The sequence below is a fragment of the Pseudoliparis swirei genome, chromosome 6 (assembly GCF_029220125.1).
Source record: "Pseudoliparis swirei isolate HS2019 ecotype Mariana Trench chromosome 6, NWPU_hadal_v1, whole genome shotgun sequence".
NCBI classification, from domain to species: domain Eukaryota; kingdom Metazoa; phylum Chordata; class Actinopteri; order Perciformes; family Liparidae; genus Pseudoliparis; species Pseudoliparis swirei.
The window spans coordinates 9,522,297-9,544,800 of record NC_079393.1 but is presented as its reverse complement, the minus strand read 5'-3'; the positions used below and the strand labels follow the sequence as shown (position 1 = coordinate 9,544,800).

Below are 22,504 nucleotides of genomic sequence, written 5' to 3'. Positions count from 1 at the left end.
GTCATCAGATCTCTCCAGGAGTAATCCAGGATGTTTACAATCCCGCGAGGAACGCGCCCCTCCTCAGACCACCTGTGTTGTGAAAGTAGTCGAGCCACTTCGTCCAGTAACCGAGGGGCTGCGCGCCTGTAGGCCGCCACCGGGTCGAGGCCCGTGGAGGCGAGCGCAGCGTTGACATCGGGGTGAACATCGCCACGTGTTTCACTCCACAGCCTCTGAGCGAGCTCATCACCTCCTGTGCTCTCTCGGTTACTATGAAGGAGGAGGAGGAGGAGGGGGTATGATAACATGTATTGGTCGCAAGAGGGGAAAGTAAACTGATTAGTAGCGAAGGAATTGAGTTACCTGTGTGTCGTGTCTTCTGACTTCGCTCCATCATTTCCCAAATTAAAGTGCATAATGCTGCTCCGTGCCCCTTTAATTCGATGTCGTGTTGTTGGCTTAGAGAGAGAGAGAGAGAGAGAGAGAGAGAGAGATACATTGTGAGAGAGAGAGAGAGAGAGAGAGATACATTGTGGTTTCTTTTTAAATTGAAAGTCAGTCAAAATGAATCCTGAGCCCACCTGGTCAAAGAAATACAAAGGCCCAGTTCCCAGATCCGTCGGCGCGTCAGAAGGAGTCATTATTTACACGGGGGAGAAAACACGAGAGTTTCCTCTGGAGAGTCGCCACACGCAGAAAAACACGCAGTAAAACATGACATCCCAGGAAATATAGCAACAAACCCCCTACAATCCACCTCTCACTCCTGTAAACGTGCCTCCTTCCACTCGGGGTGGCGGGGTGGTTGCTTGGATACACGTCGTGCACCAAATACGCGCGACACGCACCAGCAGCAGCTGACTGCGGGCATCCAACTATAGGCGAACCAGAAAAGTGACACACGAGTCTCACATTTGAGTTCATTAACCTGAATTTGCAGCGACTAGAAGTTTAGACAAAGTGATGATGATTATCTCATAAGCATGTCAGCCTCCACGGGACCATTTTGTTGTTGTTGTTGTTGTCTGAGCTATGTGTTTGAGACGACATGTCATTCCCCTTTTGATGATACATGAAAGTGTTGCTCCTCGGGACGGTGGGGGGTGGTCTTCCTCGGGTCAAGTTGTTGCTCTCTAATAGCTCATTATTGGCTCAGATTCCTCCAGCACACTTTGGTGCTTTGACCACTGGAGGCTCTCAGCAGCTTATGCGTCACTTCATCTCTGAGTCGCTGATCATGGCGGAGCTACAGCGAGATGGAGAGCCTCAACTTCTCAATGGGGACGTCTTGAAAGAGGAGAGAGAAGACCCGGAAGCCCCAGAAATAGTGAAGAAGAAGAGAAGAAAGAAGAAGAGGAATAAGACCACCGCACCAGGTAAGAGGCATCCTCACTGAATCGGTTTGGGAGAAGAAGAAAAAGCGCAACATTGTTTGTCTCCTCTAGAGTGCCGCTCGATATGGGGCACGAGCGTCAGATGTCCGCGGGACAGGAGACTTCCCAAGCTGTCAGATGGCATTCCTTGTCCAGCTGTCCCAACTCTCTGCCGCTGGAGCTGAGCTCATTTTGGAAGCGGGACAATCTCTAAAAATAGGAATGTATCGTCAAAAACTGATTGGAAGCTGTCATTTGAAGATGGGAGGAATAGATTTGAATTCTTACTTCAGATTAAATATGTTTCATAAATCCCCACTAAGCTGCATGACATTATGTAATAGAAGTATCCACAGTGTTAGCGCAATAAGATGACAAACACTGCAATATTTATCAAAAATAAAAAATAAAAGCCATATACTGTATCATAATGGGACTTTTTGAACCTGGCATCAGTAAAGTGATTTCCACGCAGCTCTACATGTCTTTGAAAGGCTAAATGTCATAATGCTGCAAGGTACACATGCCCTTGAGGAAATTGACTCCCGAGGCAGAAAGAAATTTTGCACAGACATTGCCAAGTTTAGATCGAAGTGGATTCACTTTCTTGAAACGGCTGAACCACAAATAATGTACTCACACTATGCATGTTTGTGTGTGTGTGCGTGTGTGTGTGTGTGTGTGCATGCGTGTGTGTGTATGTCTACCTGCATGCCATCGGTGGGTGCACACGTGCATGTTCACCTGCACATGCATGCTTACGTGTGTGTGTGTGTGTGTGTGTGTGTGTGTGTGTGTGTGTGTGTGTGTGTGTGTGTGTGTGTGTGTGTGTGTGTGTGTGTGTGTGTGTGTGACTTTGCAGCAGGGACAAATGAAGCTGAGGGGGACGGAGAAGCCGGAGTTATTGGTCATGTGACAAAACAGATGGAGCAGCAAACACTGGAGGACAAGGAGAGGGAGGAGGATGGAGAAGAAGGTAACTACTCACCTCCACCAGTGTCATCATCATCTTCATCATCATATGCAGTGGTGACTGTGTTGAACTTCAAGCTCCTGAAAGTGCACGGGCAAATTCATACCTGCAATGGGATATCTGATTTCTATAGTGGCACATTGGGAATTGTGCCCTCGAGCTCCGGTCGATATATTTCTCACTTTACAAACTGTATTTTAACTAAGTATACTTTCAACAGATGGGGATGAAGGGGAGAACTCAGCTGGAAAAAAGAAGAAGAAGAAAAAGAAGAAAGGATGTAAGCCGTTGTTTTCCTCAGTGCAGCAACAGTATCTACAGTCTGCAGCAGATAACTGGTGTTTTCTTTCCTCCTTTTCTCCTCCTCACTATCTGGGCCACAGTGAAGGGGCAGACGGACCCTCCCTCCATCCCTATTTGTGAGCTCTATCCCAACGGAGACTTTCCAAAGGGAGAGGAGTGTGAATATCCACCATCGAAAGACGGGTGTGTGACCTCCACATCGTCCCTGAGTAACGTTTCGTGTGTGGTTTTAATGTCCTGCTCGACGGCACCGCGTTCACCTGTGCGAGGGGTTGCTACACACGTGTGTCATATCCTGGTTACAAATATGTGTATGATGAGAAAATAATGAGTTCCTCCTCTCTGCGGCGCGCCTGCCTCCCGCCAGGCGCAGTGCAGCGTGGCGGACCACCAGCGAAGAGAAGCGGGCGCTGGACGGAGCCAACGAGGAGATGTGGAGTGATTTCAGGGAAGCGGCTGAGGCACACCGGCAGGTGCGCTCGTACGTCAGGAGCTGGATCACACCGGGGATGACCATGATTGACATCTGGTGAGACATGCACTGGGATAATGTCCCCGAGCCCCCGTTAATGGACTGAAATCTCGGCTTCTCATACCCGCCTGGCATGCTCGAGCACAGATAGACCCCTCGTGGTGCTCGAGCACCGGCCCTTTCGCCCTGGAGGAGAAAAGTGCCCCTTCGTCTGGAGACACATTGTTTCTTCATTCATCAGTATTTAAGAATAAAAATTACTTTCTGTCATCAATTCCTCCCAAATGTGTTTTGATATCTGACGGGGCATTTATTTGAGTTCTTGTGAGAATGTCGCCCCGACATGCTGGAGATGGGTGCCCTATTTTGGGGGTTTGAGCACCTGTAGTATATTTTCATCTACTGTATAATATCAGTTTATACGAAACCTACAAGTCAGCGCTCAAGGTTCAAGAATCATATGACATGCCTCGAGTTGGGGTTCGAACCTACGAAGTCCAAAACAACAACCTGATGTGTAAACAAAAACCTGCCTGAGAGGCGATTCTGCCTATCTGTTGATTGGACCCCGAGGGTCGGATCAATGAGTGTCTCCTGCCTGTTGGGTATATAACGAGAAGCTGAAGACATGAACATTAGACTTCTCTCAATTCGGCATCCTGAGAATCTCCAGACGGTCCGGACGTCTGTTTCTGACCTGTACCTTTGAGAATAAACTAAATACTCTTAAAGTGCAGTGTCTCTCAAGCGATCCTTTCTTCATCATCAATTCCATCATCATCCTCCGGCTGGCGAGAAGATACGACACACCTGCCCCCCATAATGTGTGTGCACGTGCCTGCTGCCTGGGATCATGGGTGACAGACATTGACGTGGTTGCAGCACCTCTTTGTCCTAGCCTGCAATACACACTGTTTTAAAATCATCAAACATCTTCAAGTTGAATTATCTGCCCCGACAACAGTCTCATTTCCCCCGCCCTCCATTGTCCCTCTGTGCTGCTTTGTCTGTTTGTGGCAGTGAGAAGCTGGAGGACTGCTCCAGGAGGCTCATCAAAGAAAACGGGTTGAAGGCCGGCCTGGCCTTCCCCACCGGCTGCTCCATCAACCACTGCGCTGCCCACTACACCCCCAACGCAGGAGACCCCACGGTGCTGCGCTACGACGACGTCTGCAAAATTGACTTTGGAACGCACATCAACGGTTCGAGCTGGCTAATAACTTTTGAAGGTTTTTTTTTGTTCTGCTATGCCGTTTCCCACTTGGCATTCATCACGACATGTTAAAACGATGATTACATTATGATTCTTACTGCCTGGAATAAACTGTTCTCGCAAGTTAATGAACTTTTTTTTGGGAGAGGGTTATTACCTTTGGAATATTTCTGCAAAATGGCAATTTTAATAGAAACTGTTGTGAGTAATCAAGGTATTTGGTCTCTTAGGTCAAATAATAGACTGTGCCTTCACTGTCACCTTCAATCCAAAGTACGACCGGCTGCTGGAGGCTGTACGAGACGCAACTGACACCGGCATTAAGGTAACACCTTCCATGTTACACAAAAGACCCTGACTACGTACCATGGAATGAGAATAATCATGTGCAGACCACAGTTACGTTCATATTTACATCTAGTGTAGATTGCAAAGTATTAGAATTAAACCTCTCAAATAATGCAATGATTGATCATTTAGTTATATCTAGCTCTAATGGTTGAAAGAACTAGGACATAAAAATGACTCGTTCAGGTCATTATAATGTGTGAGGAAGTAATCGACTCCTACTGACTTCCCAGAGGGGGTCACGCAAATGATATGTACAAAACGAGGAAGTAATGATGAGCTAGGAACAATTGGGAAGTACAAAAGTGTCACCAATATCAGAAAAGTACAAAACAGAGAAGTCAAACGCAAAAAAAAGGAATATATGTTGCAAATGTCACTCAATGACATGAAAAATAAGAAATATACTTAAAAGTGTATCGAGACGTTAATAATCAGGAGATAGGGAAGTTGTAATAAATATGAAATACAAAAATTAGGTTTAGGTTTTGTTCAACTTAGTATCAGCTTCAGATTTCCGGAACGATTAATTAACATGTTTAGTGTACAGATTCATATTCAACAAACTAATATTTAGACACGAGTATATCATAACCTCACATAGCAGCTACTTTTCAAGTGTAGTGATGAGGCATATGATGCATGTATATGCCTCTCTGCTTTAGTTTGCAGGGATTGATGTGCGCCTGTGCGATGTTGGTGAGACCATTCAGGAAGTCATGGAGTCGTATGAAGTGGAGATAGATGGGAAAACATATCAAGGTAATAGGAGGTCATTTATCATCTCTTTTCATTCATGCACCGGCTCAGTGCTGCTTCCTATTCCTTTAACCTCTGTGTGCTGTTCTCTTTATAGTGAAGCCAATCAGGAATCTCAATGGCCACTCTATTGGTCAGTACAGGATACACTCAGGGAAGACAGTCCCCATTGTTAAAGGAGGAGAAGCCACAAGGATGGAGGTTTGTACAGCAGCGATTGTAGCTTACTCAAAATGTTATGACTCGAAAACATTGTATTGTCTTTTTGTCTGAAGTTAAACCTTTATTAGCTGCTTGACCTCGCATATAAATAAACCTTCTTAAATTCCGAAGTGTAATTGGAAGAACACGGCTGGTTAGGGTTACGATGGAGGTGTGGAGAAGTGTTCCCATTAACCGCTCTAACAGCATCTTAGTCACCCTCGTCAGCACTTTAATTACACCTTTAATGGCATTACCAGCCGCATCGAGGAGCAACACTTGTTCAAACTCCGGCTCCTCGTTTCATCGTGAATTGTGGGCATCCAGAGCTCATTAACGGGCTGTCCCTTCACCAAAGGAGGAACACGGCTTTGCACCGTCTCTCGCATGCATCGCACACAGCTGTATTTGGACAGCATTTTAATTGGCAAGTAGCTGAGTCAGCATTGTACCTGGTGGTTGATGGCAGAAGGGGCTTGCTGCTGAGGTTGCAGAGTTGAGTGTTGTATTTTTAGATGAAGTGTGTTGGTGTAACAGGGCCCATTACCCTCTTTGTGATCAGAGGATGGCAGCTGGGCGTGCCAAAGAGCTGCTCGTATTTTGACTGATTATCGGTGCAGTGAGAGAGGGTGTCGCAGCGTTATCAGCTAAGGGACTAACAACAGCCACGGGCTGATGGAGACACAAAACACCAATGAAACCCAGCCGATCAACTCGCACGAGGCGAAGCGCCACAAAGGACACTATACTGCCCTTAATAGACTAGATGAAGATGTCAGCTGCTGGCATCCTGAGGTTTTTATTAAATGTACTCTCAGTCCCCCGAGAGTGTTTCTGTCCTTGCGGTAACATCACACCCACTCAGCCCTGCAGACTGGTGCATAGATCTTCAGAGTTATTCGACATTTCACTTTCTTTTTTTTAATCCATCTGTTTTTGCTGCCTCTCAGGAAGGTGAAGCGTACGCCATCGAGACATTCGGCAGCACGGGAAGAGGTGCGGTCCACGATGACATGGAGTGCTCACATTACATGAAAAACTTCAACGTCGGACACGTACCAATAAGGTTGGCACTGTTTTCATCTCACTCCTGTATTCAAACGCAAATCGTTGATTCAGAAGAAAACATTCTGGGTTGATTTTGTCTGCCGATCCATCTCTTTAAGAAAAGAGATTGTGAATAGAGCATCATAGACCTGAAGGGTTGTTTACATCTATATCGTCGTTCCAGTGTGTCTCACTGTGGACTCTGTGTTGTCCCTGTGCTGCAGACTTCCAAGGGCTAAACATCTGCTGAATGTGATCAATGACAACTTTAGTACTTTGGCATTCTGCCGCCGTTGGCTGGACCGCCAGGGTGAGAGCAAGTACCTGATGGCGTTGAAGAATCTGTGTGACCTTGGCATCATAGACCCGTACCCACCTCTCTGTGACATCAAGGGCAGCTACACCGCCCAGTACGAGCACACCATCCTACTCAGGCCCACCTACAAGGAGGTCGTGAGCCGGGGAGACGACTACTAACCATGCATTCAAACTCAAGGCGAGCCAGGAGGAGCATCGCAGCTCCAAGACAACAAACCTCTGCGGGCTGTTAGCGATTATGCAATATTTCCCAGACCTAACTTTACACTGGTTACCATTAGGTGATTATTCTAGCAACGGCAAAAGACTTGTGTCAGGCTTCCTGGTATTTATTTTCCAAAGGATCCAGCCAGTAGACAAAGGGCATATCTGTAACAAAGGTAGTGTTGCCATTTTAGTCACATTTTTATGTGCTGCTTTTAGGAAATATGCGAAACAAATATATGCAAAAGAAACATGCAAAAAAGGTTTTGGCGACCACCTCGCCTACAAATGCTGAGCTCCATGTGTTGCTAAGACCTTGCGAGGAAACTGAAATGAAATATTTCTATTTCTAGTTCTTTGCTCTATTTTAATTTAAAGCAGTTTTGTAAGAAATAAATTGTTATAAATCTTGCATCAATGACTGTGTGCATATTTGTTTAAGAACACCCAATACTTATTTACATGACAAATATATGATGTATTTCTCTCCTTTAACCAAAAGAGGGCGGTACTAATATATGGGTCAAACATCAGCCACCTGCACTAGTGTAAATATATAACAATATATATTATAGAAACACACATCAGGCTATTCATAGTCTTGTGCTTTAGCATTATGTCAACATGGAAAGAAGCAGATTGTTCCCTGGAGCATTAAGAATGAGCTGATTTGTTGTTTTTGTAGTTTAAATGGAGGGAAAAAAACACATAGAACACACAGAAATAGCAATACAGATATCACATTGATGGCAGAATACATTCATGTACGTTAAATCACCAATTTGTCCTGAAAATCTCCAGCCCATTTCTCTTCTTTTGGTAAAGTCTTTGGGACAAGGACATGACCGCTCATGTCACGTTGGAGGAATGCCTCATGTCTCCTCAGGGAGTTCGTCCTTCTCCTTGGAGACAGCGGACCAGACCTATTCTTAACTGGGCCCGCCGTGGACTCTGGATCTGATACACTGTGATGTCAGAGGCTTTTAATACATGTTTATTTTGGAGCGGCAGGAGTCACAGGCCAAAAAGAGGAGCATATATGTTAAAGAGTGTTCGCTTTCTCACACACACACGCACACTGGCTCCCACAGGGTCGGGTTTTGAGAGGCCTTCTTAAGTAAATACTCCTCACAAGGAGGCATGTTCGTACGAGGACGGCTGAAAATCCTCACAGAATCTGTCTGGAGCGACTCGACAATGGCCCCCGCTTGTAGCTGCACAAGCTGCGAGTGCAAACTCAATCCCAAGTGTTTGAGCCGGTTGCCTGAGCTGGTGGAGCAGAGTGTGCTTTGCTCTTGTCACACAGCAGAGCTGCTCAGATTAAGCCGTCTGATTTCCTTTCATGTTTTTTTCCTCCTCCTCCTCCCCTCATCCAGGAGTTGCTTGTTGTGACCTGCACAGTCCCCGACTCCCTGCCAAGGACATCAAGCAAACGCACACATCCACACTCGCACACATTCGGATGTTGACTTCATTCGTGATTTATCGGCAATATCTGTGAGACGGCAAGGATAATTTACTCCGCTGCTTTTCCAGGATTTCAAAGTAAACAGCTCTCAGTGAAATTGATGCAGTAGGACGTGACCGGCTCATCAACTCTGACAGAAACGTTTGGCCCGGAGATAAAGCGTAATTGAGTTTTTAACATGCTTTTGCTTATTGCTAATAAATAACCTGGAAAATATCATACTGTACAGGAATGAAGGTTCACCATCAGCGTTGTCTTTGTTCAGATGAAAGGCGTTGTTCTTTTCTACTCTAAAGTGGCTGGAGTCTGGAGAGGTATATGTGCTTATTTCTACCTCAGGCTAACAACCACAGCACTGTGGCATTGAAGCTTTCTCCTGAGGAAGTGCACTTGAGACATATTTAGAAACATAAAATACCCGTTGTGGGCATTAGATTCTGCTTTCATTTAAGTGTCAAAGCTTTGCCTAATTCGAAAAGGCCCTCTGTTCTGCACACTCCAGTATGTCACAGACCGCCGTTGCCCTACCGGCGGCCACAGTCATTTCTGAGGATGTGGAGAATTTTATGTCCCAGGGTCGACTTCCACGATTTAATCAGGCTCTTGGTGTTGATCATCAGCCGGCCGGTCTTCCAGTCCTCATGACCAGCCACAACATATTCAGATCCTGGAGAAGAGGGAGCACAGCATAAACCCCACTGAATCTCAAGAGTGCCGAGAATGCCATTAAAAATCACCTTGTGTAAAAAAAATAATAAAAAGATTATATAATTATAATAATTCAGTTAAATACTGCGCTGTTATGGCCGGCTTGAAAGACTAATTATTGTAAACTTGTTAGATGTGAAACGGTCTCATAACAGAGAGGTGGCTCTAATCTTTAAGCTGTACATGTACAATCTAAATGAGTGATGATAGGACTTTGGCAGCCTGCAAGAGCGTCGACAAAGATCCTCTATTCATTACATTATTATTACATTACATGTCATTTAGCAGACGCTTTTACTTTTAAGCGACTCTTACATAAAAGCATTTTTCAACCTAGAGTACAAAAAGAACAACAGAATATACAGGAAGTTTTTTTTTCAACATCGTTAAAACCACAAGTAACCAAAGTAAAGCATCTATTCAGCACAAAGTGCTATCTATTCAGCACAAAGATGGCTGATTGTTCACTCAGAGTTGTCCACTGGAAGTGACTGCAGCTGACCTGGGTTGAGGACGGGACAGGTACAGCCATGGGTGGTCCAGGACTCTGGGTAAAGGGTAACGCTTCCCCTCTGGATCTTCATCTGGGGGTTCTGGTACAAGACTTTCTTGACCTTGAGCTCCACCTCTGCATGGGAGCCTTTATCGTGAGCTGACATCACCTTCCCCACCAGCACTGCCAAGGCAAAGAAATACAAAATACAACTTTAAGTTCTCGAACTTGTACAGATCCATCGGTTTACTAGCCATGAAAAGAACTACCAATGTTCTGTAAACAGTTGTGTAACGTCTTCTTTGGTCCTGGAGGAGCTTTTCAAGAACCAGTGTTTTCTTTCTCTGCTTGGGTTTTGGAAACTACCTGCATTACATTTGAGGGCATTGCATTTGAAAGATGTGTCGAATTAAAAGATGTTGATGAATTGCAACATGGGAATTGTAGGAACATATTTCCATGCTTTCTTGGCCACTGCTGCATTAATTTTGTATTTTGGTGAGGAACAAACAAATGTAAACAGAAATGGTTATTTTAAGGACACTTTATGGAAGATATCAAGAGGAACAAATAACATTTTGAGTTTAATCAACGACATTGCCACGACAGGCTCACACAAAACTGAAAAAAAACTCCCTCGGTCAATCGCACTCACCAAAGTCATACTCTGCAGCACAGAAGAGTTTAGGGCTGCCGAGTGTAACTTCTACACACTCACATTTCTCTGGAGAAAAAATGAAACGTGATTATTAGGATTCATATAAATCACTTCTTCATGATGTGTAGATTTCAACATCAAAACAGCTGCATTTCCTCTGTGTGGGCAGTGTGTTTGGTGTGATGTGACCTGTGACTCACCGGAGTGGTGCAGTGCAGAGAAAAGCTCCTCTAGCTTAAAGAGTGCCATCTCACTAGTATTGCTGCTGCGTCCCATGTGGCCGGTGGCTGTATAGAACACCTCCGCGTCGGAGCTGTGCCGCAGAGGTACAACAAGTCAGTGTTAATCAACCACAATATATATCTATACTTTATTCATCCCCAGGGGAAAATGTGTTGAATACATTCCGCCGTGACGCCATATGTCACTTAATTCCAATAAGAATACGTATGAATATGGTGTTAAGTCTTGGCTCTCACCCAGAGATGCAGTCACCAGTGTACGGGTCACAGTGCCCCGTGCAGTCACATGGACGGCAGCCGTATTCGTGGAGGCCCCAGTATCCCAGCATGCAGCTGTCACAGCGGGGACCCCCGACACCGGGCTTACAAGTGCACTCCCCACTGCGAGGGTTACAGAGAGTGCTCCCTCCAAAGAGGACGGAGCCCGCAGGGTGGCAGGAACAGGCTGCAGAGGAGAAGGGGGGGGGACAGCGCCATAGGGCTGCGTGTTAACATCTCTGTTTGTAGGTCAAAAGGCATGTCTGCTTTTCTGGCACAGAGCTATAAGCACTCAGTATACATTTTGAGCCTGCATGTATGCGAAGGACAAACACACTTGTCGAAGCACAAACAAACACATGTAACCCTCCTGTTACCTTTACATTTACTAACATATTTTACCCTCGGGGTCAATTTGACCCCAGCAATTAAAACCTCCAGAAAATTATTAGAATTAATATTGTTTCTCAAGTTTAAGTGTGAGGTACTTTGTTTGTTTGTTGACTACCTAAATAGCCCTTTAAATATATTAAAAAGTTGATATTTCTTATATATTTGACACAGTGAAAAACAGCCTGGGGTCAAATTGACCCCAAAGAACACCGACAGTAAACATTGAATGGGGTCAAATTGACCCTAAAGGTAACAGGAGTGAACTCCTGTGGCAATATAAAAAGTATACAGTATTTTATCATCCTCCTGTAACAGGCAACGAGCCGGGAGTATGTACGCAACGTGCTCCATGCAGCTGCAGCAAAAACAAACAGGAGATCGCTCCCTCTCTCTATGCTGTCAGACCTGCCGCCTGACGGTCCCTCGTGATGACGGATAGATTATATATATTTTTTTACAGACTTGCTTCATCTGTTTCCAAAAACGGCATGTTTGGTCTTAAAAATGCTTCAGCATGCCTTGTGGGGGTGAAAGGGCAAGAATGGGAAAAATGTGCTTGCATGGTCCATGGGAAATTCCTCCATTGTTTGCAATTACAGTCACATTCCAAAACAGTGCGCTGTCCATCATTCCTGCTTAGGGGCAGACTGCAGTCGTCTTACTATCTCATCAGGAGGCAATGACTCAGAAAGGCGCTGAGGGGAAATTAGAGATCAATCTGCTTTAGTTTGGAGAGTGAAGAGAAAAACGTAATCTCCATTACTGCCCTCAGAATATCAAAGACTCCCCCTCTTAATTGGAATTCTCTGCTGGCATCCATCCAGACAGAGTTATGGTTTAAGACAGAAGAAAAGAGCTGCACTTTGCAGAGAAGTATTTTACCTTTGCAGGAGCCAGGGGCCGTTTTTGGTCGGCCGGGGTCCCTGAAGAAGCCCCTCTCACAGCTCTGGCAATGCCGGCCCTCGGTGTGGTGGCGGCAGTCGTCACACACGCCGCCACTCCGGCGTCCTGTCGCCAGCCACAAGCCACGGCTGAAGTGGCAGCTCTTGGCGTGACCGTTACACTTGCACTCTACGTTTGGATGGACACGCACAATAAAACACAGTGAGGCGTTTTTGGTCTTTGCTCGGATGAACTCTCAAAGCGCCGCAGATAGCGGCGATAACTCTTACAGCTAAAAAGAGGAACTACTCCTTCGAAAAAAGGTCACATGTGATTTATGGGACTAAATTCATTTTCAAGACGACGTGCTGTGTGTCCTACTCCGCATTTGACCCTCTCGCCCCATCACTCACTCTGGCACTCATGTGGCGTCCCGATGATGCCGTTGGCAGCCTGCCAGGGCTGGTCATTGTGGAGAGGGGCACAGCGCTCGCAGTGCTCACCGGCCGTGTTGTGTCTGCAGACACACCTGCCGTGGACCTGGCAGGCAAAGAAACACATTTACATCATCATATCCACATGCTTCTTTCAATATGTGTGTGTGTGTGTGTGTGGCTGAAGAACAATGATGAGAGAAAAGTGAGCAAGTCGTACCGCCGTACCACTCTTTGGGATTAATGTACATTTGAGGAGTTAATTGCTTTGAAATGTTGATGTAATGCGGTTTTGGAAACCATTTTGGCCTTATGATCCGACTGACATCGAAACATCAGCTTTTTAAATAAATGTGTGGCCTGCCGTCAATGTGTCGGCGTTACTGCTCATTGAGCCTGATTTCCAGCAGCCTTGCACCGACATGTGATGCGTGTCATACTTCTTAAACGTCGAGACATACCGACATCTCCATGCACAATCACAGCCGTGACACACAGTGCGGCTTGTTCCTGCCTGTGTAGCATGTCTACGCCTCTTTAGACCATGTTGGAATCAAACAAGCTCTTCTCGTCTCCATTTACAGTAAAGAGAATAACCCGACAGAGACTAGGGGTTGTTAAAGCATTGGGCTGAATACCATAATTAAGGTTTCCACAGACTTAAACCCCTGTAATGGTAGGTAAAGCTGTGGCCTAATATCCAGTCTTCACTGCAGCCTTCAGCTTCAGCGGCACATACCAGCACACAGCTGAGTATCAAAAGGAGTGGTGGGAACAAAACCCCAAACCCTGTACTCCCAATCTCACCACGTAAACAAATAGCTACCAAGACGAAATAAAGCCGTCGGCAGACTTCGGCATGACACAACATCTCAGTAAGTTTTCACAACAGAAGAGCAAGAGCTTCTCCGAAGTGGAGTATTGTGCACCTGCGAGCTGTGAACTCACAAAACCCAGCTCAAAGTCGCTCACCATGTTGTTGGTCTTCTGCCGGCTGGGTCGGTAGCCCCCGGCCGGTACGCAGTGGTCAGCATGTCCATTGCACAGGCAACTGCCTTTGACGATGAAGTCGTAGATGGCGTAGTGGTCTGTGGGGAGGGCAGCAGCCCCCGGATGCTTGGCCTGGCAGGGACACTGCTGGCGCTGCAGCAGACGGACTCGGAGGTTGGTGATCATGAGCTGGTCCTGGGCGGCTGGGCCATATGGATCCACTGAGTTCCAGGGCGATAAAGCTCGATAGATCACCTGAAAAGCAGAGGAGGAAATGTCTTCAAATGTGTGTTATTCCACTTGTAAAAAGTTCTAGAACAAGCGGAAGAAAACGGACCTTTGAGACTCTGACAGACCATGACGTAAACATAAATTATATCAGTTTTTCTTTTTTCTTAGGTTTGACAAATGAAAAACAGGCATCAATCTGGTTCGCCTTCCACGCTTTTCAAATAGCTGCTCATGGAAAATCTGACTAGCTCCAATATAAACATGGATGCTAAGTTTAGTTGAATGTTGATGTTTCTGATACATCCTCTCTGTTGGGAGGAAAAACAAGGAAATTGTTTTACTTGTATGACTTTTTGATGACTTTTTTTCAATATAGGACTTCTTTCGACATACTATGCTATTACCTTTCTATGATTATTTTTTCAAAATTCTTTTTAAAGTATTTCTTTTTAAAGTTGACAACAAGTTGTACTGTATACATATTGGACTTGACAGATCGTAAGCTGTAGCTCGCAGGCTAGTTTTGATTTGCAGTCTCATTACAGCAAGCCGGGAGTTTAAACTAAGTATTTGTGGTGTTACTTTATTGAAACTCTATTGGGTCTTTTGCATGTTGAGCAACAGGAACACTAATTATAAAGGGTGACAGGCTTATACAAGAGCGCTGACATACAGTACCAAGACAGATACTTGTTCCAAATACACTGCAATTATGAGATCAGTCAAAGCCATATATTCATTCAGGACGTTCAACCAGAGCCTCCCAATGTGGTCCGAGGCTCCAGTGAGAGTCTCTCATGCACACCATATGTGTGAATGGATGGCCTGCTCATGAATTAATCATAGCTGGTTATCTGGCCCAGACCTCCCTGTGATGATGCAGCAGTTCCAACAAAAAAAAATCCTTTGAGGGAACAGAGGTAAAAGGTACCATTGATATTCTAGCCGTGCATGTCGAAGCAGTTTGCAGCTCAGAAGGCTGGCTGAACAAAAAAAAGGTCTCACATAGCCAATCAGAAGAGGTCAGTTTACAAAGCAGCTGTTTGCTCAGGGCAATAAACAAACTTTGTTGTGAAGTGCTGGCAGTGAGTTTTGATGTGGTCACTCTCAGATCTGAAATAATGTAAACGCATCCAGTATTTAAACCTTTTCCATGAAAGACAGCAACCTCAAGGATTACTGATCATTGGCTCCTGACCCAAGTGTATTTATAGCACAGTTCCTGTTTTGTGAAGATTAGGACTGGATGGTATAATTCCATGTTATAGTCCATACACTTCCTGTGAAATCATATTAAATGTCTATTAGACAAGTGTAAAACATGCCATATGTACAGAATGAAGAACATAAAGCAATATAACAACATAATGTAATTACAACATAGCTAATATGACATAAATGACACATGTTTTAATAACAGTAGTAACACCAATAACAGCACTAAAAATGACACTATAATCATAAGGTGTTATCTTTTTTTCAATGCCAGGGTCATGTTCATCTGGAAATGTGTTATGTTTCATTCTAACACTGATGATAGGGGTAGAATTAACACCTATAACTCGGGTTGGATCTAAGGGGGGGGGGGGGGGGTGGTATGAGCTGTCAAAAGCAAATCAGCTTTTTCGTTGATATCTTTCTTCTGTTTGTTATTTACCTGTATAAGTAGTATATGCATTGTGATGTGGCCCGCCAAGGCACCCCTCTCGGGCCACACTGTCCAAAACAAAAAGGCACTGGAGTGGACTCACCTCTCCTCTGGTACAAGGGGAAGCTCTTGAATACTTGGAGGTGCAAGTTGCTCCCCCGTCTGGCGACCCCCCCTCTGCCAGGCCAAACATCTCCTCGCAGTCTCTGGCAAAATACCCGAGGGCTCTCCACGTGCGCCCTTTGTCCTGGGAGCGCTCCAGCACCATGGCAGCCGGGCGGGGGGAGCGAAACACCAGGATGAGGTGGGTGAGGAGGAAGCCCGTCTCCAGGTCGAGCTGGAGCGTTTCCTCCTTCACCCCCTCTGCGGACTGCCACCAAGTGGTCGGGTAGCGGAAAGAAGAGTCGCTCATGGCAGAGGGAGGGTGCGCCTGGACGGGGATGTCGGAGTTGCACTTGCTGCATTTCGCTGCGGGGCAGGACTCCCTGCTGCGGGGCGACGCCGTCTCTTTGAAGACGCAGTAGGGCTCCGAGAAGTTGGAGCCGCAGACCGACTGGCTACTCAGAATTCTGCCCTGGGCCAAGTTGCCCATGCGCGGGTTGCAGGCTCGGCCGGAGCAGCGGCTCTCCACAGCTGGACCTTTGGTCGTTCCTGGTAAGAAGGAAAAGGTGCGTTTATGTTTTAAGTAAAGTCAGTGAACGCGAGAGAAGAGCTTTAGTTCTACATCAAGTGGACTACAGGTGGTGAGTTCGGATCCCGCTTCCCCAAATGTGCTCTAAGCACGTGGATACAAGGTTTTCCAGAATCGCACGCGAAATGTTTATTTTTACATTCACATCTTCTTGAAGCGCGTGCGGAAGAAGTCTCAAGATACACAAGTTGAAACTCACCGGCCGGCAGAGGAGATGATGCGCAAACCGGGATCAGGACGAGGAGAGTCCACAGTCTCATCTTGAAGGAGTTGTTCTCTTCTACTCAAAGTCACCTGTCTTATAAATTGGAGCGCGCCCTCAACAGCTTGATCCAGTTAGTTAATCATCCAACATTGTTCCCTTCTGATGCAAAATAATGGCTTATCAAATCCTTCTAATTATTTAGAAAAGTCAAGTTAATCCTGTCGGTCATGGTGTAGAAATGTGCCGCTGGACTTAACTCGTATTATCTGAGCGCTCATCCTCCTTAAATGATTGCAGCCCACGCGCACTTCAGGGTTCAATCTGCTGTGAGTTCATTGACATTTGGGAATATGAAGAGGTTAGCACCGCCCTCCTCTTCTTGTCTTCTCACAGTCCCCGCCCATGCTGGTTCTGAAAATCAGACATTTTCATAAAGAGCTAAATCTGGAGCGGAAGACTTGTGTACAGCGCTTTAAAAGGGATGCTGTGACAATAATGAAGATGATGACGGGGACACTTTGTTGTCATCTGCCTTCGGACTTCTTATCGGCCTCAAAGTTAGAACCATATTTATTTTTTTGAGAAGCGTTCACTTTATTTCTCGGCACTCCTCATAAAGCACCCACAATGAAAGCAGTCCAAAAGCACAGGTCCAAAACAATAAATGAGAGATTTAGATTGCCTCCACAAAACCACCCAGGGAGCCGAGCGCCGGCCGTCAAACATGTCATTGTGTTGCATTCCTGCCACATATCACCACTTATTTCTAACTGCCACTCACTAACCACGCTGTACCTGCCTCGCCGTCAGACAGAGAACAGCCCTTGGCCTTCAGGGGTCACACAACCCTTGACCCCAATAATCACCCCGTTGCGTGCCATCTAAAAAAAACTTTTAACAGTGATGTCACCTCATTAAGTTCAAGGACACGTTTCAAGAAGAAGAAGGAAAAAGAAAGACTGTTCTACAGGTAGCGTTGCCATTTGATATCATGTAAAAGCTTAACATGTGGCGCAGACGGCCTGTAGGACAGGCCGATGAGGATTAGGTCACTGTGAACATCGTCCGTCTTATGAATCATCCTCTCGTTGAGTGTATATGTTAGAGCCCATGGGCATTCTCAGCCTCTTCCCTAAGGCATCCCAGATCAGGACATTCCTTGAATACTGCTACTCTCATCATAGTGACGGGTCTCCTCTGTTTAAAGCGGACAGGGTTCATGCCTGGGTGTTTATAGATGTGCATGGGCTATTTCAGTTGTCTCCCCCGATTATCCTCCCGGGGGCAAGGGGCGATGCACCTTGAGCGTCTCTCTTTGTACGTCAATTGCATGTTTTTCAAGCCTCAAATCCCAGGAGTCCCCCGTGAAGAATGCTGCAGAGGAAGGATGTGTAATGCCGGCCGGTGTGCGGTGTATTCCCCCGGCAGGATGAAAGCAACACGCACGTGACACACAAAAAGAAAAAGTCCTTTACTCTCTTTAAACCCAGCTGTTTATCGTTTATTTCTACCTGTTACACAACTTGTTTTGTGTAACAGAGTTTTACGATGAAACAGCCACTGGCTCGTGTTTCTACGTGAGAATGCTGCCATCATGACAACGTTCGTCACGGGTTACTTCGATAACACGTGAAATAGTGGGAGCAAATACTCCTCTCTTGTTAAAATACCACCCCGCCTGCAACTTTCTGCCGCTGCAGGACCCCCACGGCCAGCAGTGCTGCTGTGACATTGTCATCTAATTGCCCAATAAGATGATATAGACGCGGGGCCGTTCCAACGCCGCCGGCCTGCTTTATTTCCAGACTGTAAAAGGATATCGCCCCCCCCTCCCCCACCCACCCACCCACCCTTGCCCCCTCTCCTCAAGCTGCCATGTCACCTAGTGCCTTCAGTTCACTGAACCGTCTCAACCCTTGCAAGTCATCTGTCTACTCCCCTGTAAAAAGCCAGACACAGCCAGACATGCTCCAGGCCAGGAGGGGTGTAGGTGCCTTGCCCGCAGGCTCCAACCACCTTCTGTCACGGCTCTTCCACGCGCTTCATTCCATTTGGACGACGTTTATCGCCGCTATCTGTCTGCCTGTTCCTAGCCATAACATTCCCCTCACACACAGCTTTATCAGATGATTTGATCTTAAAATGACAACAAGAATGAAACAGCGTCTGCGTTCTGTAAATATTAATTCCTGAAACGCAATGAGATCATTTGGCATGCAGTGTTACTTATGTACATAACAGTTGAAACGGCTCTTGATACTCCTCAGCACAAAGGCCTCCGCAGACATTCCCCTCAGCGCCTCAACGCCACCTCCACCCAGACGCTTCAGGAAGTTTACACTCTGTGTTTCACGGCACCTTTCGACGCACTCGCACAGGAAAGACTCAACGGATGACACCCGAGCACCAGCCTGGTTTTCAGAGCGCGCACAGAAACAGGGGAAATGTGGGAGTTTCACCTTCATAAAAGACAAGGCAGGCGGATGTGTCCCAGTTAATGTCTTTGTGTGATGGGAGCGGAACGGAAAACCCACAAGGGGTTAAAGTGAACCTGTGTAATGTCATCTGCCACAGGCCATGAATAAAAGGAGAAATAAGACACAAAGTCATAGAAACCACAGGTGTGAGTTCCTGTATCCGACAGGTGATGCCTGAAAAAGCGGATCTCACTTGTACCATCACTCGTACTATTGATGGAGCGAGTCCCACCAACACATAGATCAGTGAAATACATTTCCACTTGTTATTTGTGTAACACAGTAAAAGCTCTTTTGACATTTATTAGCTGACACAAGGTTCTGTTATTACCTGTTGGCACGTAGTATATAATAAAAAGAGGTACTATACAGTATTAACCTTTTGAAAGATACTTCTGGTGTATGCTTTATAGTGTTGGCTCGCAGCATTGAAACGGGACGCAGAGATGCGGCCGGCATCAATGTCAGAGCTGTGAGTGTTTGATCTTCATTGTGCTCATAAGGAAATGCCCACGCAAGAGAGACCATAAAAAGAACTGTTTTCCATTGTTCTCAGTGTGGTGCAATGCAAAACACTGAGGGCATAAATCTTTCAACGGGCCTCACGGGTCACATGGGTTGGCCCATGAGGATGTGACAGACACGGCGACCTTGGGAAGCAGATTGAAGACCGCTGGCCGTTGTTAATCACGAGGATGCCTCTGGGCTGTTCCCAGCTTACACTTTGCTCAGAGAAAACAGCTTCATTACGATACTGTTCCATTTTCAGTATTTACCGCTCTGAAACGCACTTTAACGAGAGAGAAAAAAACAACCGTAAAACATTTTTGAAAAGTGGATAAACATGATGTTTGTCTCGTGGAGCCGTCTATTCGCGGTTATGAGTGATGGTCACATGTCTTGAAGACCCACCTTTTAGACTTTTCTTTACCTCAGGCGGCTGAGGGTAAGTAGCCCCCCGTGGATTCTCAGTTGAGGGGCAGACAGGATAATAATCTCACGAAGGGATGGAGAAGATTCAAACTGTCTGCGCTATGAAAGGAATGTCGGCCGCCTCACAGATGTGCTTCAGACTGCATGTCTGTCCCCGTGTTGTTGTAATGCCCTGTATGTTGCAGCGGCTACACATGTTCAACACACGCCTCTCTGTCTGACAGGTCGGGACAAGATGATGTGTTTTCATCTTGGCTGACAGCAACTATTTGTCTTCAACATTACAAGCCTTTAATAAAGCTTGCCTGAAAGCAATTATCTTTGTCACTTTTCTGCTCAATGCTCATTAATTTTCAGTTTACATCTCAATGACCTTCTCCCATTAGGATCCTTTAAAAGGTCAATGTAGAAATACCAACATACTACAAGTAAAAGAGACAAGTATGCATATGTTATCAGGAAAATACATATATAGATATATATCTATATATATATATAGATATATTAAATATACTAAGTAAAATAAATCATAATACAAAATAATAATGGTGTCCTCCGTTCATTTAGAATGTTATATTATTGTTTTAGATAATTAGATTATCAATGTGTAAGAAACATTGTAATATAGCTGGATTTTAACAATTTTATAGACTGGTGGGTGTGACTCAATGCATCATATTTTTATAAAATTGTATTTTATAAATACAAACTTAGTCTGCAAAGTAACAAGCTACTCAAGTGCTCAAATAAATATGCTGGGGTAAAACTAATTCCTTCTGTAATACAGTAAATTAGAAGCAGGACGTAGAAGGAAATAAATATGCACATTAAGTAGAGCGATGTGTTGTTTTCTTCTGTTACTGATACGAATATCTTCTGAGATTGTACTTCCCCCAGGCGGCCTAAACCATTATTCTCTCACTGCTCGGTGCTGTCATGTAACAATGTGTGGAATTGACCCCTTGCAGGATTAAAGTATCCGTTCTCACTTTCTTCTTGTTTCACTTTATGAATTCTGAGAATCAAACTAACAGCAATCATGATCTGTCAATTTGACCAAAACATAAGAGGATTGTGAACATTACAATGCAATCATTCGTCCTGATACTTAACTAATGCTCAAACCCTTGACAAGGTCCCAAAGTGAAGCACACTCTGTACTTCAAACGAACTCAAGGATTTTAACTGACCCAACATTTGAATTTTATCAAGAAAGTAACGTTATATCTCAGCCTCGTGATTAAATGAGAAGATAGGGGGATGTTGCCACCTAGTGGTATAAATTTGATTTTGTTTTAAAGAAGAGTGAGTTTTATATTTTCAATTAAGCTACTCTATTTAGGAACAATGCAGCAATATGGGTCCGTGCAGGAAGTATAATGCATCTGCTGGAGTACAGTTACGTCATCATTCATAAATACAAATAATTTAAAGTGGATATTTTGTCCTGGTTTAAGAGTTTCGCTGAGACCGCTGTTGCGTTGCAGTTTACGCGAGCTCCTTTTCCCAAACTTCTCCAGAGTGTGACAGATGACGTCATATTTAATCCAACTCTAATCACTGCGATATCTATCACACCTGCGTGTGCCCGGGTCCAGGGAAACAACGGTAAGGTCACGTGTAATGGCGGTTATTTTGTAGTTTTACCAATCTTTTGCGGAGTATATACCCAATTCAATTCATTTTATTTTGTACAGCCCAATATCATAAATTACAAATGTGCCTCAGAGGGCTTTACAATCTGTACACATACGATACCAGGACCACACATCGAATCAGGAAACACTGCTGTCGCAAACGCAGTACGTAGTTGTACCATAAGATTAACGAAACTAACCGCAGTTAGTCGCTAATTAAAAGGTTACTTAGTAGCATTAATGTGTGTGTGCAATTTGAAGTGTTTAGTTGAAATCCCAGCGAGAGTTTCAGTCAACGTCGTAGCTTCGCGGTATTTGACCTCACCATTTGTCGTTAGAGAACTGTCCCTTCGATAGCTCAGTTGGTAGAGCGGAGGACTGTAGTGGCTAACAGCTGAAATCCTTAGGTCGCTGGTTCAAATCCGGCTCGAAGGAGACCTTTTTTACTCAATTTGTTTTACGTACATTTGTAGCGTGTAACTTGTTTATGCGATTACTTATAGTTTCTTATGTTCGTTTTTTTCGTCTTTTTAAAGATAAAAAAAGCTAAAAAGCGGTTTTTTTTATTTTCTCGTGAGCAACGTTTCCCTTAATAGAGACAGCAGGGCTAACTGAACTTGATGTAGTCTCATGCAGTTTGTAACGTTACATCACATGTTAATTTGTAATATAACTACAACAACTATACATGTTTTATAAAGTTTGTATGGTGCTCCTTTAAACATCTACGACCTTTTATTTATGGACTTATTGGTTTATTTATATTAATGAGATGGATGTTTTGCCACAATCTCAGGTTTTGGTATTCCCTCTGTAAATTTAGTCGCACAAATATTTGCTCAAACACTTTGAATACGGTCTTAACTGGAGGCAATGATATTGGAAATGTTTGTATTCTAATTGTTAACTTGAACATACCTTTTTGTATATAGTTGCTTGTACCAGTTTAGTTTGTAGCCTGTA

The 22,504-nt window shown here is 44.9% G+C and overlaps 2 protein-coding genes and 1 non-coding gene across 3 annotated transcripts; 2 read left to right on the top strand and 1 right to left on the bottom strand.

Moving 5' to 3' along the window:
- Positions 1-1,189: 1,189 nt before the first annotated feature.
- On the top strand, positions 1,190-7,605 carry LOC130195830 (methionine aminopeptidase 2-like). Its single transcript, XM_056417553.1, has 11 exons — positions 1,190-1,358; positions 2,218-2,331; positions 2,549-2,608; positions 2,712-2,814; positions 2,999-3,160; positions 4,124-4,305; positions 4,547-4,641; positions 5,330-5,426; positions 5,521-5,624; positions 6,575-6,690; positions 6,896-7,605. The coding sequence occupies exons 1-11, from the start codon at positions 1,190-1,192 to the stop codon at positions 7,146-7,148; spliced, it is 1,455 nt and encodes a 484-aa protein (XP_056273528.1). The 3' UTR covers positions 7,149-7,605.
- A 137-nt stretch (positions 7,606-7,742) lies between these two features.
- On the bottom strand, positions 7,743-18,205 carry LOC130195828 (netrin-4-like). The gene is made up of 10 exons (XM_056417552.1): positions 16,489-18,205; positions 15,702-16,249; positions 13,702-13,974; positions 12,709-12,835; positions 12,296-12,484; positions 11,000-11,207; positions 10,721-10,833; positions 10,518-10,586; positions 9,872-10,045; positions 7,743-9,328 (listed from the first exon to the last, which is right to left on the bottom strand). Exons 1-10 carry the CDS (start codon positions 16,547-16,549, stop codon positions 9,186-9,188), a joined length of 1,905 nt encoding a protein of 634 aa, XP_056273527.1. The 5' UTR covers positions 16,550-18,205; the 3' UTR covers positions 7,743-9,185.
- A 3,683-nt stretch (positions 18,206-21,888) lies between these two features.
- trnay-gua (transfer RNA tyrosine (anticodon GUA)) lies at positions 21,889-21,976 on the top strand. The gene is given in 2 exon segments: positions 21,889-21,925; positions 21,941-21,976. It is a non-coding gene; the product is annotated as a tRNA-Tyr (tRNA).
- The last annotated feature ends 528 nt before the right edge of the window (positions 21,977-22,504 follow it).

Bases quoted from the DNA above. Each gene is read 5' to 3' on its own strand.
- LOC130195830 (XM_056417553.1), top strand. From the start codon at position 1,190: ATGCGTCACTTCATCTCTGAGTCGCTGATCATGGCGGAGCTACAGCGA. The intron at 4,642-5,329 runs GTAACACCTTCC...TCTCTGCTTTAG, and splicing joins CAACTGACACCGGCATTAAG to TTTGCAGGGATTGATGTGCG. The intron at 6,691-6,895 runs GTTGGCACTGTT...CCTGTGCTGCAG, and splicing joins GTCGGACACGTACCAATAAG to ACTTCCAAGGGCTAAACATC.
- LOC130195828 (XM_056417552.1), bottom strand. From the start codon at position 16,549: ATGAGACTGTGGACTCTCCTCGTCCTGATCCCGGTTTGCGCATCATCT. The intron at 12,836-13,701 runs GTGAGCGACTTT...TTTGCCTGCCAG, and splicing joins GGCAGAAGACCAACAACATG to GTCCACGGCAGGTGTGTCTG. The intron at 9,329-9,871 runs GTCAGCTGCAGT...CCTCTTCTCCAG, and splicing joins CTGTCCCGTCCTCAACCCAG to GATCTGAATATGTTGTGGCT.